The sequence below is a fragment of the Cryptomeria japonica genome, chromosome 4 (genome assembly GCF_030272615.1).
Source record: "Cryptomeria japonica chromosome 4, Sugi_1.0, whole genome shotgun sequence".
Lineage (NCBI taxonomy): Eukaryota > Viridiplantae > Streptophyta > Pinopsida > Cupressales > Cupressaceae > Cryptomeria > Cryptomeria japonica.
Window position 1 is genome coordinate 112,332,656 of NC_081408.1, and position 16,644 is coordinate 112,349,299.

General features: G+C 33.3%; 1 protein-coding gene across 1 annotated transcript; it reads right to left on the reverse strand.

Annotated features, from left to right (window-relative positions):
- Positions 1-15,076: 15,076 nt before the first annotated feature.
- Positions 15,077-15,758, reverse strand: LOC131874919 (aspartic proteinase nepenthesin-2-like). Its single transcript, XM_059218876.1, has 2 exons — positions 15,728-15,758; positions 15,077-15,609 (listed from the first exon to the last, which is right to left on the reverse strand). The coding sequence occupies exons 1-2, from the start codon at positions 15,756-15,758 to the stop codon at positions 15,077-15,079; spliced, it is 564 nt and encodes a 187-aa protein (XP_059074859.1).
- Positions 15,759-16,644: the final 886 nt, after the last annotated feature.

Here is a 16,644-nt window from a genome sequence, read left to right on the forward strand (position 1 = left end):
GCAGGCCTTGGCAGTATGATAGGGAGGCCTAACATGATGGACAAAATAATGTCTATGTCATCAAGAAGAGGGAAGTATCTTATACCCTTACCCTATTAAAGGAAGACAAGAGTGCAGTCCATGAAGGACCTAGTGTAATGGTGGTGAAGGAGAAGGAGTTCATGAAGAACATGGAAGAAGAGGAGTGTGGATATGCCATTGTGGGGAAACCAATCTCAAAAGCAACAAATAATGACAAAAATGAAGTCCCTAAGGAGGTGCAAACCTTACTTGACAAGTATGAGGATAAAGTACTAAAGGAGTTTCACTATTCCTTGCTTCCCATCCATGATGTGAGTCATCATATTAATCTCATTCCTAGTGCAAGTCTACCAAACAAGGTAGCATACAAGATGACAACTCAATAAAATGAGGAGATCAAGAAGCAGGTCCAAGAATTGCTTGATAAGGGCTTGGTGAGAAAGAGTTTTAGCACATGTCTTGTGCCAACTATTTTTGCACCCAAAATAGATGGATATTGGAGGCTTTGTACAAATTCAAGGGCTATCAACAAGATAACCATTAGATATAGATTCCCCATACACTAGATGGAAGATCTTATGGACATTGTGGCTGGAGCAAGGTACTTTTCTAAAATTAATTTAAAGAGTGGCTATCACCAAATAAGGATTAGAGAGGGGATTGGGTGAAAGACAACTTTCAAAACTAATGAAGGCCTTTATGAATGGCTAGTGATTCCTTTTGGGCTATCTAATGCCCCTAGCACATTCATGAGACTCATGAATGAGGTCCTAAGAGAGTTCATAAACAAGTTTGTAGTGGTATATTTAAATGATATATTGGTGTTCAGTAGGACAAAAGAGGATCATTTGAGACACTTGGACAAGGTGTTAGGAAGGTTGGATGAAGAAAAGTTGATGATCAATCTCAAGAAGTGTGAATGGATGAAGGAAGAGTTGATATATTTGGGTTTTTTTATTTCAAAGAGAACCTTAAAAATGGACCGACAGAAAGTAGAGGCCATACTCAGCTGGCCAACACCTAAATCAGTTGGGGAAGTCAGAAATTTCCATGGTTTAGAAAGCTTCTACAACAAGTTCATCAAGAATTTCAGTCATATTGTGGAACCTATGATAGACATTATCAAAGGAGAGAAGAGGAGAAGATTCCAATGGACCAAAGAGGCTGATCAGAGTTTTGAGTACTTCAAGACTATAATATGGCAAAAATTGATGAGAGGAGATCAAGTGGAAAGCTTTAATCCCCTTAAAAGAGGGATGAAAGTTTCATAAAGGATTCCCTTCAATTTTTCACACACATTACATTTAAAAGAGGGGTTGAATTCACTAGATCTAATCCCTAGTGATAAGAGATTAAATACTAAGTAAATTGTAGTAAATTTTGGAATGTATTAGGAAAGTAAATTAACCCTCTTTTATAATAGACTAGTTGAATTAAGAAAATTGAGACTAAGTGTAGAATTGACAAAGAAACGATTATTTATTGAGATAGAGACATAGGATGAAGTTGTGCACCAAGAGGTAGCAGTAGGATATTGACACAAAGTTTCCCTGCAAATCTGAGAAAAATTTGCAATGACCCTATTGAAGTTGCACATGGTCCTCCAAAAAATCCATGTGTTGAAAAGTGTTTTTCCGTCTTTGAAAATGAAGACTAAACCTGCAATTACAACTACGCACCTGCAACCTACACACATAAAAGAGAGGGAAATGTTGTTGAGATTGGGGATTTGCATTTAGGTCAAACCACATTTTGGAATTAACGAAGTGATTGAAAAATGTTGCAAGTAAATGAAAGGAAATGTCTAAAGTAAAATCCACCTCAAGAAGGGGATGTACTTGAAACATTGATGAATTTTCTTGAAAGGATATGTGAAATAGGATGTCTTGAATGTTCATAGAAATCTCCTCTTCAATGGTTGAATCCTTGACTTGAATGCAACACCTAGCCTTGAAAGGAGACTTGAAATGCTCAACGCTTGAATAAATGCTTGAATTCTTGAATGTTTATGATCGATTTCACTTATCAACTTATGATCAATCCCTACAAATAGGAGGGGAACTTCTCTTTATATACTTGTCAATTAGGGGTGTTTAGATAATTTCCCACCTTAGGCCGACATAGGGAAACTTTTTCCCACTCAACTATTGACAAGTGCAATGCAAGATACGACCAAAGGGCGCCCAAAATAGGGCTAGGACAAGGGTGTCACACCCTTGTCCTATGGGAGACAGGGGCACCACGCCCTTGTCTTTCCCTAATTTAGGATAGGCAACAACTAAGAGACAATGCAGAATGATGGAAAATGCAAGTTTCTAATAGCATGAGCATGTTTCAAGTCTTTGATCTAGTTTAGGGATTTGTTTGCTAATGCAAAGACCCAAATGCAATGAAAAATTGAAAGCGTTGCAATTTTATGATGCTACATTTAGCCCCTACTTTATCAGGATTATAAGCATATGCTAATACTACCAATAAAGTACAAGGAGACAATATTGAAAGACTTTCACCATGCCAAGGAGGCAAGATACTAACAATCGATACATAAATACTCAAAATCATGTTGTTTTTATAGAGATACAAAATAAATGTATAGATATAACCTATAACTCTTCTCAATATTTGATATATTTAATTTACTAATATCCTGATCAATAGCTTTTCTTCTCTTTAATTTTTTGTGTTCATGGGAAATTTCATATCCCAATTCATTACATCTAAATTTTTTTAAAAAAATTAGTGGTTTCTCATGCTCTAATTTATTTTAATATAAATCAATATATCAATAATAGAAAAATGGATTAATCTACCTACTTTTGGTTTTGAATAATTTATAATTTTAGTTTTTTTCAAAATAGATATATATCAAATAGTAAACTATGATAAAGTGTAGGAAAATTTCATTGATTAAGATTTTTAGCTTCCAAAATAGACATCCTAAATTAAATTTCATATACTTCTTTATATATAATTGATATGACTAAAACGAGGTTAGTTAAAGCTATAAACCTTCATAAATCAATCCAATGAGACAATAAATGCTAAATAAAAATATATCTAGTAATTTTAAACTTCTAAAAATTAGTAACATAGAATATAAGATCACAAAATATAATTTTTATTATGAAAAAATACTTTAAGAAAGAAATAAGCATTAAATATATATTATTGTCAAAATCAACATTATCATACATTATGGGTTGCCAATGAGACAGTGTGGAGTGGGCAGATAATGATCTGGTATGGAGAGGGGGAGCTCCCTCAAGTAGCATGTGACATTTTAAATTATGAGAGATATCATGAAAAACAAGGTAGGATTCGATATCATTCCTTGATATGATAGGGGTGGTTGTGACATGATGAAACAGTTTCGTAATCAATTGATAAGGAAGTATGTCGTTATTTTCCATAACATCTCGCATGCTTTGTGGGGTTTAATTTCCATTTGGGGCGGAAGCTTGAGGAATATCTATTTTCTTCTAGAGGATTCTTCTTTGTTTTTAAAAAGAAGAAAGTTTGCTGAGAAGAGTTCTATTTGTTGGAATTTACTGTAATGCCTCGCTAGGAACGCTAAAGGAAAACAACACAACTAGGCAACTAAAGGGTGAAATATTTTTTTTTTAAAAGATTAAGTGCATTAACTATAACCATTGCACATCTAATAACACAGCGGGAGACTAACACATGATTTCCTAAGGGTTACCAATGAAGATTAATTGTAGATTATATTAACACCATGGTTAATCCAATTGTCCATTAAATTAGATAAAGTAAACGCTTAAGTTCAAAACTACACATACATCTAAATTCCATAATAAAAAAATCAAGTATTCCCATGCATTCAATTTCTTCCATAAATCATTTATACATAAGATCAAGCACCTGAATTAACATCCATTCCACTGACATAATATTACAATATCCATAATTACGTGGCTTCCAAAAATGCCATAGATTACAAAGTTATAATATCAAGGTTACATAAAAGTTGATACAATGACCACAAGGTCTCAACTGAATAGTGATCACGGACATGAGCTAGTACAGGAACCACAAACCAAGAAACACCAATGAAGCCTTTCCTTGCCTAAAGATACAATCCAAAACATCTGATGGGAACTAGCACTACCACCCGACCATGTAATCTCGAAATGGAGCCACCCCACCATGCTAGGAGATAGTAGAAAACCCTCAAGCAAGCAAAATAAGACAAATACAAAAGAACTACAAGACTCCGCAAACATCCATGTGACTCAACTCACAAAACACTAGTGACTCTAAGGAGAGAGTCATCGCATAGCTTGATGGTTACCATGGTAGGCCTCCTAGGTCCTGACTCTCTATCCTGGTAACCTCTACCGACTTCTGGCTCCAAATAAGTCTCATGCGGACCCTACCAATCCTTTCGTGAAGGCAAGGTGGTAAGTTTTCCATTCTAGGCCTTCTCGTAACATTATGAGCCCTGTACAAGCACTACACCTATGCACGAGGTACATTGTCTTAATTAATATTTATTCTACCCACCCTCTAATCAATTATTAGGTTATCACTTCTTAACTGACTTTCGATGGGTTATCCTATCATCTACTTCGGGCATGACCCCTGCTCGAAAGCCACTCTCTCTCATAGGACACTAACATGAAAGGTCTCTCTACGAGAACTCTATGGAAAAACAAACATCCATAACTAATCCTGATAAACCACAGGTGAAGGATACACAATCACTAACCCAAGATTGACCATTTGGACAAAAACACACAATGGCTCACATCAATAAGGTTATACAACAACACCTAACCAAGGAGATATAATAACATAGGACATAATGATAACTCAACCAGAATTGCAACAAAATTAAGATTGACTACAAACAACTTTTACACAAGACCCTAATATAGGCAATCTTTCTTTACAACAGCCAAAAACATAAATAACTTGCAAATAAGGAATTTCTAGATAATAAGAATTTACAACTATTTTAATACAAAGAAATCAATCTTGTCATTTGTCCAATAAAGTTAAATAAATTCACATATGAATTAATCTCCTAATGTGTTTACAAGCATAAATATGGAATCTTAAATTATAAGCTTTTCCCGAAATAACTAAATTCTGAATTAACTATATATATATATATATATATATATATAAACAAAAATATTTAATTTCCATATATATATATATATTTAAACAATCTTATTATTATTTTTTTTAAAACTAAAAAACATAATTAAAAAAATAAAATATAAAAACAAAAATTAAATTAAATTTAACCCTAAACTAATTGCTACCCTATGGTAGTGCTGCTACTATACCCTTGGGTAGCGCTGCTGCCGCAAGTAGCAGTCGCTACCTTTGGGTAGCGCTGCTGCCGCAAGTAGCAGTCGCTACCTTTGGGTAGCATTGCTGCCTTATGGCAGCAACCACTACCTTATGGCAGCAGTCGCTACCTTTAGGTAGCTTCTACTACGTGGGTAGAGGCAATGCCTCCCCAATTTTATTTTTTTTAATTTTATTTTAATAAATTTTTTTAAAAACAAAAATTCAACAGCATGACTAATTCAATAATTTTCATTTTATAAAACAAGAATAATCCATTTCCAGGAAATTTAATGAGTACAATTTTTTTTTTCAAATAATTAAATAACCAATTTCCCCATACCTTACAATAACTCAATAAATTTAATTGGAAATTAAATTTATTACCATATTAACTCTATAATTACACAGAGAGGCACAAACATTTTTAAAAAAAACCATAATCAAATATTGAAATCAAAAACCAAACAAGAGGGAATGATTTCTTTGGACAATAAAAATCTTGGCAAAATTTGTCATAATAACTTTTTTCCAATTTCCTCAAAATTTAATCCACAAACACCCAGAAATAACTTCTTTCCATTAAACTACAAATTAACTTCGGGTATGGACTTTAGCTAACAAAATTAATTAGACAGGATATGACAATCATCTTAACACACACATCATTCAAAAGATAGAAGAAATAGAAATATTTTCTTAAAACAACAATCAAAAGAAGCCACCCAACTTGGTATAGCTTTCCTGGAAGAAATCTATAGAAGAGCCCTAATCTTTTCAACAAGCTTCCAATGAATTTCTTCACCTAAATTCCTGACCTGTTTCCTGTGTGTCCTAAAATAATGACCTATTCCTCTTTTTAAACTAAAATTCTAGGTTGAATATCTTTTTTCCCAAAAACCTAAATTTAGAACAAAAGCAATTTTCTTTTCTTTTCTAATTTTCTAACAAAGGATAAGTTAACATGGAATAATTAAAAATCATTTTTTTTTCTTTCTTTTCTTTTCTCATGCAAATTAACTAATTTTCTAAATAAATAAATTAAAGCAATGCTATAATTTTAATGAATTCTTTTATTCATTCATTTATTTAAAATTCTAGGAAACAATAAATGCAATTAATCTAATTTATTTTTCCACTAAAAATTTAAATAAAATATATTTCTAATATCATGTAGCTTGCAACTTAATTTAATAACTTCTTTTAATTAATTAAATGTATAATCTCAATGCATACATAAATCAACTATGAGATAACTCTATAAACTTAATTAATTAATCAAATCCACTAAAACACACAAACTGAACAAATCTCAATCAAATACTCATAAAAAGATCAAACAACAAAATATGAAGGCTGAACTAACTGACTGGATGACCAACTGACGACACTCACACGAGTGTAAATGAGTAAAATAGGGTCAACTACTATCTCCTCCACTTCCATCGGAAAATATAACGCACGCTTAGGCTTGTGAAGCCAGATGGAGACGATACCCCGTACCTACCCAGTACTTGTACCTACAATATCCTGCATCACCAAACCACATATGCATATATGCAATACACAAAACACGACATACACACCAATGAAGGAGAATGATGGTGTTCCCTATCTCACCGAATTGAGTGAAGGAAAATCATCCCCTTGCATTCAATACACTCGCAGACACACAACATATAAATACACATTGCATAAATAAAGTAAAATGTCAGTACATAGCAATAATCCATAAAATGCCATAAATCACAAGTACTGAAATACTGCAAATAAATTATGCATCTCATATCCAAATAAAGCATGAAATAATATCATAAAATATGAATAACACATCATGGTAATGTATCCACTAAAAACAAACAATAATAAAATATGAGTCTAATGAGTTCAAACGAGTAGGGGTACTACATTTACATTCTATAAAAATAGATAAGAAGATGGGGGGAAATCGTAAGTGTATTGAGTCTACAAAAATAGATAAATGGCGAGACCATCCCTAGGTTTGGGTTGTGCTGCAAGCGACAAAAATGTCAGATTACATAGAAAGAATGCAAGAAAGAAGACCTGAAATCACTAGGATATTCAAAATGGGGTGGAAAGAGGGCACCCTGACCATTGGTAGAAGGAAGGTTAAGGTTAGTGAGACCATGATCACAGAGGCGACTGGTCTGCCAATGGATGGAATCAAATTCTATAGGGACCAAAAGCTGTCAGAAGCAATTGTGAAGAAATTTCCCAAGGATGAGGTGGAGAAAATGAAACTGGTCAAGGGAAGCCACACCTACTATTGCCCTAAGGTAATCAAGAAACTCTGGTGATGGATTTTGTTTGTTGTCATGGAATTCATAACTTTAGATGGTAGATATACCAGAGTTTATAGTGACCATTTTTTTCTTCTTAATCATTTTCGGCACACGGAGAAAATTTTAGCCCCCTAATATTTGTTTTGTACCCTTAATGTCAGGATTGAGGATGCTATCTCTAGTCCCAAATCTAACCTTGCATTACACGAGGGTCTTATGGTAGTCCTATACAACCATATCAAGAACACTACTGTTCAATAGGCTATATATGAGGTGTCTGAGTTAGATGATGATTTGGGTGATTTAGTTGATGAAAATTATGAAGGGTATGATATAGAGGTAGATGTCAAGGAGGACCCCCATTCCCCTGGGTTGAGCAAGCGTAAAAGGAAAACCAACTAAGAGAAACAGGGTAAAGGGTCAACTAGCTAGAAAAAGAAGGGGGAGGACGATGACAGTTGGTACGAGGAAGAAGAGGAGACTGAAGAAGATGTGGAGATAGACACTGAGGAGGTTCAAATTATCTCAAGCTAGAAGAAAAATGGGAAGATGTTGAGAAGTGAGGAGTTGGAGGCCAAGAACCACTCTCCCATTCCTACTGGTTCCAAGGAACAAAGTAAGGGCTTGGCTGGGGAGAATACCCCCAACAAGTAGATTAATACAACTGGTTCTGGAGGTGAACTTGGACCCTATGGAAGATGAGGCTCAGGATGGCTCCCCTCTGGATTTTGACCTTTATATCAAAAATGGAATGGATTGCTTCAATAAGGTCTTCTTTTGGGTATAGAAGGAAATTAAAACCATAAAAGATAAATAGGTCCAGGAAGCTAGCAAACTTGAAGCTATGGAAGTCATTAGCACCGACAAATTCATATCTCTACCTAACTACTTAAGTGAGTTGACTAAAGCTATCAACAATGAGGAGGGAATTATCAATGCCCAACGCAATAGCTTTAAAATCCTGGAAGATAGGGTAGGGGCAACTGAAAAGAAGATGGAATGGATTGAGAAGACCCTCAAAAAGATAGGGGAGCAGAGTTACAAGATTTGAAAGCCGCTTCTGATAGTATCAAGGTCCGAATTAGAAAACTCAAACAAGTCCACAGGGATAAGGCCCCTAGGGACACTACTGATGAGAAGGATGGAACCCCTAAAGAAAAGAAAGTTGGTACCAAAAAAAGAACAAGAGAAAGAACCAATAAGAAGAAAAACTAAAGCAAGGACATCGAAGATCTCAAGGGGACTATTGTGACAATGGAGCAATTGGAGCTGGAAGCGACCGAATTGCTAAATAACTTCACCTAGGCCTTGTTGTTTTTATCTGCTTTCTCTGTTGCCTGGTGTTCAATTTATTTGTGTTGTGTCTTTTCTACTGCTAGCTTTTTGTCTTTGGCCAGATTTCCTTTCTGTGGTTGTTGTCTCTTTTTTTTTTTGGTAGACTCTGATGACTATCTTTTCAATCTATGATGTAAAGGGTTTCAGGGGCCCTTCAAAACCTGTTTTCACTTAATCAAAAACATTATCATACATTATAAAACTTTTATCCATCTTAGTAGAATGTTTCAACCTATTTGTGGAGAAAAAGTTGAAAGCACAATCCTTGAAATCTATAAGAATATATAAAACATTAACAAAATTATCTAATATGTAAATCAAGGTTCAATACAAATGTATGTGGTTTCCAAATTCACGAAAAAAAAACCAAGAGCCAAATTTACATTCCTTATTTTTTCTTCCTAATTCAAATGTTTCCCTCATGATGATCCAACTTATTTAAAAAAATGTTTATCTTTAATGTCATAGTGTCCAACCATGAAATATGACCACTTAAATTTTGAAAATTTAAACCTATTACAATATACTCTTACGTAACATACAAATATCATAATTATAAGTCAACATAGGTCTCTTCAACATCCTTTTGATTGCATTGTAATTTCATCCATGAAATATGGCCACTTAAATTTGTTACATTTAAACCTATTACAATATACTCTTACATAGCATACACATATCAAAATTACAAGTTAACATAGATCTCTTTAGCATCTTTTTGATTGCATTGGAATCCCAAACTACATTGAAAACTTAATATAGTATATAAGCTTCTAATAATGATTTTTAATATGTTGAAAATCATGGCAAAGTGACCACTTAAAATTTTTTGTTTAATATAGTGAGTACCAATCATAACATTACCCTCAAAAGTGACACAAGAAATAATAAGAATCACTTTTCCAACACAATGTTCATCAACATCTCATCAACAAGAAACCAACAAGATGGGTTGTGCATTCCTATGGCAGAATAGTCTTTCGATGCAACCATGTCATTCAAAGAGATGCCATGGAGGAGGCCAACTATTGGGTAACAAGTATTTAGAGCTTCATCTATTACATGTTTTTTATGGACAACACCAAAAATGGATACAAGATTACCAGTGAGCATGCTTTATTTACACTTGAGAGTGCTAGAAGATTAGAAACTATTGGAGTGAGTGGAACAAAGGAGAAATTCATGCAGTAGATGGGTGTATGGTGCTCAACCATACATAGATATTTTAGGCATATCACCTTCTATACTTGAACCTAGGCTAAACTACCATGATTCCTTTCAAATTATAATCTTTCACTTCAAAAAATTTCACAACCATTAAGCCACCAAAAGAACATGAATATGGTGTGAAGGTAAGAATTACATATATTTACCAAATGGGAGAATAAAATATTAGAAACCAACAATCAAAGGAAATAAAAATGGCCTCTAAAAGAGAAAATCTAAACAATACACCATTATAGGTCTGCATAATGGTCCCACCAATAAATTCATATTCTTACATATTTAGAAAAAAATATCTAAAATTATATTGACAGGTAGGAGAATTGCCCAAGTGAGTATTTGAAGGAAAACATGTAAAAATAGTGAAAAAGAAAAAATTGACCTTTTGAACCAAAATTTTTCCAGTATCTTTCAGAAGTTGCAAACCCTTCAAGAAATCACCAATCAAAGAACAAAGAACACAAAATAAGGAGAAATCAATGGCTTTGCATGCAACCAATAGCTTCCAAAAAGAATTCATGCATATATGGTAGACAAGAAATATGTTGGCATTACATTTTTTTAAAATGTCAAAAGAAGTTTGAATATGTCTTTTATCCTTGTTATTTTTCCAAACATCTCCAATCAAATCTGTAGCATCATATACAGTGAAAATTATAGTGGCTAATATTCTCCTATTAGATATTTTTTGAAATTTGGGAATCAAGATTTGGCTAATAAGTTCAAATTTTGAGGTGACCCAAATCACCACATTTTTACAAATTTTAATTTTATTGTTATTTAAATTGCCAGAGAATTTATGTTTTTAGTTTTTTTAACTCAAAGATTTGCCACAATATTCAATACATGATTGGATCATATTCACCAATATTTTATAATTTATTGTAGAAACCTAAATTAATTCACCAATAATATATCATAATTATTAGTTACTTTGGGGTTATATCAACAATCTTTAGTTTCCACCATTGATTTAAAATATAATATAACTACCTTCATTATATTATATGAGGTAAATTATACTGACAAGTTGTAATGGCTTCAATGAAAATCAATCATCTAAAAGCAATTTTGGCCCCATGAGTATTAAAAATTGTTAGTAAATTTTATCTCAGAAAATACAAAGAGGGCTATTAGATTATTTTAAGTTAATGATAGAAACTAAATAAAGTAGATTCTACCCCTTAAACTCCTTAATGACTTCCACCTTCAGGACTTTAATTTTCTATTAAAAATAAATAAAATTTAATGAAAGGATTTGTAATAGTAATTAATGCATGCTCTTATTATTTTCCAAGATTTGCCAATATTTTCTACTTAAAAAATTGATATAAAAAAATTTGCCAATAAAATAATATTTTTCTTTAAAATAAGGAAACATTCGCCAATTCAAATAATTATTATTTAAAAAACAAATATTCGCCAATATTTTATACAATGTTTTGAAAGGGAGATTCTTAAAGTTATCATTGGTCATATAGGCACTCGTATTTTCTAGAAGAGAGAAACTTGGCCAATTAGGAAACTAAGAGGATTCAACTTGCAAGAAGTGGGTCTTTCTTGATTGCTACTCTCAAATTGTTGCCTATGCACATCAAAGATTCCAAATGCATAGATGTCATACAAGGATTTTTATAATCTTCACATTGTATCAGTATCTATACATAAGAAATATTCAAATGTATATAATGAAATTGAAACTAGATATTAATTGCCCATTTTTGCATACAAGTAAAATCACCACACACAATAAATAAGAAATCATATGATTGTATACAATATTTTTTGAGAATAAACTTGGTCTAGTGGTGAAGTTGAATTACTCCAAATGAGCCCACCAGGGATCAAGTCTTGTTGAGTGCAAGGCTTCGACATCATAAGGGATGACGTCGGGATTGTGTCCTGGGAAAATTTGGTGGAATGGATACCCCTTAGTCCTTGGATCTTAGCCAAAGAGGTACAACCTATTAGCTCGTGCCCCCATCTTGGGTGGCAAAAAATACTTTGTGAAGGCCCTCGCTAGGCTGGCAGGTCGCGAGCTTCATGCCCTTGCTGGGTTGTCATTCTCGCACGTCTGGACCTCCATAAAAAAAAAAAAAATTGCAAACTTATAAGAAAGAATCCAATCAAGAACAAGGCTTTGATACCATGTTAGAATTGGACCTTCTTGCAAAATGGCAGCACTTACTAGGCCATAAGAATTGAGTAACCACATGTTGCATAAATTGAGAAAATAAAATATATGCAACTGGAAAGCGAACATAGAGACAATAAATAGCTTTTAAAACATCTCACATTAATTAATTTAATAATTTTAAGGAATATAAATTATTATTTTGAGGGCATATAATTGATCAAAAGGCTTTATAAGGAATTTCAAAAAAATGAATTATATGTAAGCTAGAGAATATGAAAAGTAATAGAGTTAGAGTGAACGCTAGAATCACGAGTCTAAAAGGATAGATTAGTACAAAAGATAGAAACATAAATTAAAATATTTTTAAGTAAATTTTAGATTGCCTCTAAATTGGTGACGAGTGTCTCATGTAAATAAGCAATATATTATTATTTTAAGTACGTAAAAACATTCATTGAAATTCAAACTTGTGATCAATATTTTGCAATAGACTAGATTTTACTAACTACAAACTACAATTTAACATGTATAAATAAATTCAACTTCTTCTTGTTAATTTTTTATCAACTTAGTAAATATTTAAGTTTTGTAATACATGAGAAGATGATAAGTAGCATATATATAACTATCAATCTATTCTCCATACAAAGAAACACTTGATAAAAAATACAAAATCTACAAATCACAATGGATTTTTTATGTGATTTCTATTAGTTCAATCCTATTAATTTCCATTCTCAATGTTGTTTTACAGAAATAATTCTGTTGAAAACAATTATGTTATGCAAATTTGTATTTTCACAATCATACCATTTTGTATGGAGAATAACCATTACCTATATATAACTCTTAAGGCAACCTTTAAATAAAAAAACAAAATAACTAAATAATGATATAAGATGCAAAATTATGTACAAGATTAATCAATTTTAACTATATAGAAGAATATCAATACAAGAATTTGTAAACTAATACCAAGGAAAAAGGCTTTAAAGGTTAACTTAAGAGAAACAACACACTTCAATAAAAAAGAATGGTTAATTGAAACATGTCTTAGGTTCTTGCACTATGTACTGTTTTTGGTAAGATAATCTAATAGCCAATCATATTATTGATTTTGGATAATGTCTATATTCTATTTAAAATTAAACACAAAATTTGTAGATGCTTCAATATTTTCCTCTATTTGTAAATGCAAACCTTTAACTTAGTGGGATTGCAAAATGGATTTTTATGTTACCACGATAACTAGTTAGCCACATTGTTACTAAAAGAGAAGACTCCTTTTCACTTTTGTGCATGATTCATACTTTTTTTAATGAATACATCTTGGGATTCTATTTTATAAGCTTCTAATGATACTTAGGTAAATTGTTCTTTTCAATCTAGGTTTGAACCTCCCAACAACTAAAATGACTACAATCAATTTTTTCTAATTAAATCATGTAACATTTATTCATTATCAAATATATACAATGAAACCATTTTCTGATAATATAAAAAATATTATAAACATAAAATATTTCAACTTTTTCATGTTAATTTTTTATCATGAAAGTAAATGTTTAAGTTTTTTAAAATATTACTAGATTACAAGGTAGCCTATATACAACTCCTAAACCCACTTCTAAATAAAAGAACAAACTAACTAAATAATGGTATAAGATGCAAATTATGTACAAGATTAATCAATTTTAACTATGTACAAAGAGAATTATCAATTACAAGAAATTATATAAACTAATACAAGGAAAAATGCTTTAAAGATTAACTAAGAGCAACAACATACTTAAAATAACGAAGAGAAGAAAAACTTTCCTCAAAACTAGGGAGTACACTAGTTTAGAATAGTTCCATTTTATTGTGTAGAGTGTGACAAATACTCTCATTATTCAGGTGAAATCCAAAAGGTTGATTGAAAAGTGTCTAGGTATTCATGATATCCATCTCTTTATAGGGTTAATAAGAGACTTACAAAATAAAAAAGCAACAGGACTGGCAAAGCGTGTAAACTCAAGATGGGAGCTTTGGATTGTACGTATGAGGGGTCGGGAGACATATACAGAGACCTACAGCTGGTCGGAGTAAAGGAGAGCCTCTGGTTAGCGTTGTCATACAGAATATGGTAATCTTGTTGCTGGAAACTTCCAAGGACGGCCGGCGCACCTGCAACTGAAACCTCATCCATATCTAACATTGCTAGACACAGTAGTAATGAATTGTCCTCTCCATCTAATTTAAAGAAATTTTGTCTAGCTTCAATAAGATAATCTGCTCCAGCCATATGAAAAGTCATATTCACATGAGGGACATAATCATAGTTATCTATTGAATAGCATAGACCAAACCCATCTGGAAAATCGATTGCTCTAGGTAGTCCCAGGATAGAATCCAAAACAGATACCACTGCAGTGAAGGCGGCGTGCGGCAAAATAGTGTAGCGTGTTACACAGTCGATGATGAATCCCCCGCTTCCATCTGCCTGTATGTCGAACATTCCTTGGGAAATATTGAGAGACACGTTCCCCACGCTTATTCCTTCCAAGGAGATATAATAGTAGCTGTTAAGCTTGGGCAGGACTGTGTTATTTATCATCATCGTCGACTGCACTCCTGTGCCGTTAAACTCGGCTGCGCTGCCGAAGAGGAGAGGCAGGTTGAAGTTGTCAAACATGTCAAACTCTGAATGATAATTTACGAAAGGTAGGCAGTAGGAAAATTTGGGTTCACCAATCTGTCAGATAAGAGATAACTTTCCTCGGCCGAGCCCCAACACGCCGTCGGCTATGACCAAACCATCTCCGTATGTCTCATTGCTGCACCCAAAGGCTACTCCGCCAAAGGAATGATTACCCACGTTGAACGTCTCAAATGACAAGTCTCCCCGCGTGATCCAGCTTTGGCTGTATAAATGAGAATATCGACAGTCAGGCGCACAGGTTGAATTGCCAAGGGCAGAGCAGAAAGAAGAAGAACAGGGAACCCGTTCATAAGTGGAGGAATCTGACTGATAGAACGTAGGGTAAATATGGAAATGATTGAAGGGATCGCAATAAAACCAAATCAGATCGCTCGCCGTGTCCACTAGTCCTTTAAAAGTTCTTGTTGGCGTTCTGATGCCAATGCTCATTATCTGTGCTCTGTCCCGGCTGGTCAAAGAAGAGAAAGCACCACCGACGTGGGTTTGCACAGCTTTGATTGAGGCTTCCATTCTTTTTAGCCTGCCAATGGAAGAATTCCTTTCTAAATGGGGACCTCCGTGCACTTCTTCTGCACAGAGCAAACTGCAAAAACAACAGAAGGTCAGACTCACCACCACCATTGCAATCACGTTATTGGATGCCATTGAAGACCTATTCAATCGAGCTTTCAACATTGCCTTAGTTACCACTACAGGCAGGTTTAGTGGGGCTCGCCATTTATAACGAATGAGGGGATTATAGAATCAGAAAGGGCATCTTGTTTTTCACGAAACAAGTTGTGGAGTTTTCCAGTTGTTTTGCATCGAAGGCGACAATGGGAAGGCGAAGAGTTGAGACAGTTAGATAAATTTTTTTAAGATTGAGGGGATTATAGATTAATCAGAAAGGGCATCATGTTTTTCACGAAACAAGTTGTCGAGTTTTTCAGTTGTTTTGCGTCGAAGGCGACAACGGGAAGACGAAGAGTTGAGACAGAGATAAAGTTTTTTAAGTTTGAAGGGATTATAGAATCAGAAAGGACATCTCGTTTTTCACGAAACAATTTGTTGAGTTTTCCAGTTATTTTGCATCGAAGCCGACAATGGGGAGGCGAAGAGTTGAGACAGACAGACAATTTTTGTTTTTGTTATTTCAATTTTCGCGGTAGCAAATATGTTGAATGGTCAAATATGTTAAATGTGCAGGTAAAATTTGTGCTTGAGGAGGTTTTCTTTTGACTTTGCAAAAATATATGTGAATTTTGATATTACATTTTAGAGCACGGAGAATGTTTATTTTAGATTCAAATATACACTAGATTAAAACTTTTATTTTTGGTTTAATTTAGTTTAGATTCGATTTTACAAGTATGATATTTTCAAACTATTCTGTAGAATATATAAATGTCACTATCTTCTTGTATATATATATATATATAGAGTAGACATTTGTTTTATTGATCACTTTTATTTGTTTTTCTTATTTATAATTTAGAATAGAAGGTAGGCACTTATTTTATTTATGACTTTTATTTGTTTGTCCTATCTATCATTAGAAAGTCGTAGACTAATCTAATTATGTATAAAATATTTTTCATGAAGTTAACAAAAATTATCTAACAAAT

What these genes read in the sequence shown, in the direction of transcription:
- LOC131874919 (XM_059218876.1), bottom strand. Translation starts at nt 15,758, where the DNA reads ATGGCGAGCCCCACTAAACCTGCCTGTAGTG. An exon ending in CACTAAACCTGCCTGTAGTG is followed by an intron (nt 15,610 to 15,727) that starts GTAACTAAGGCA and finishes TGCTCTGTGCAG; the next exon opens with AAGAAGTGCACGGAGGTCCC.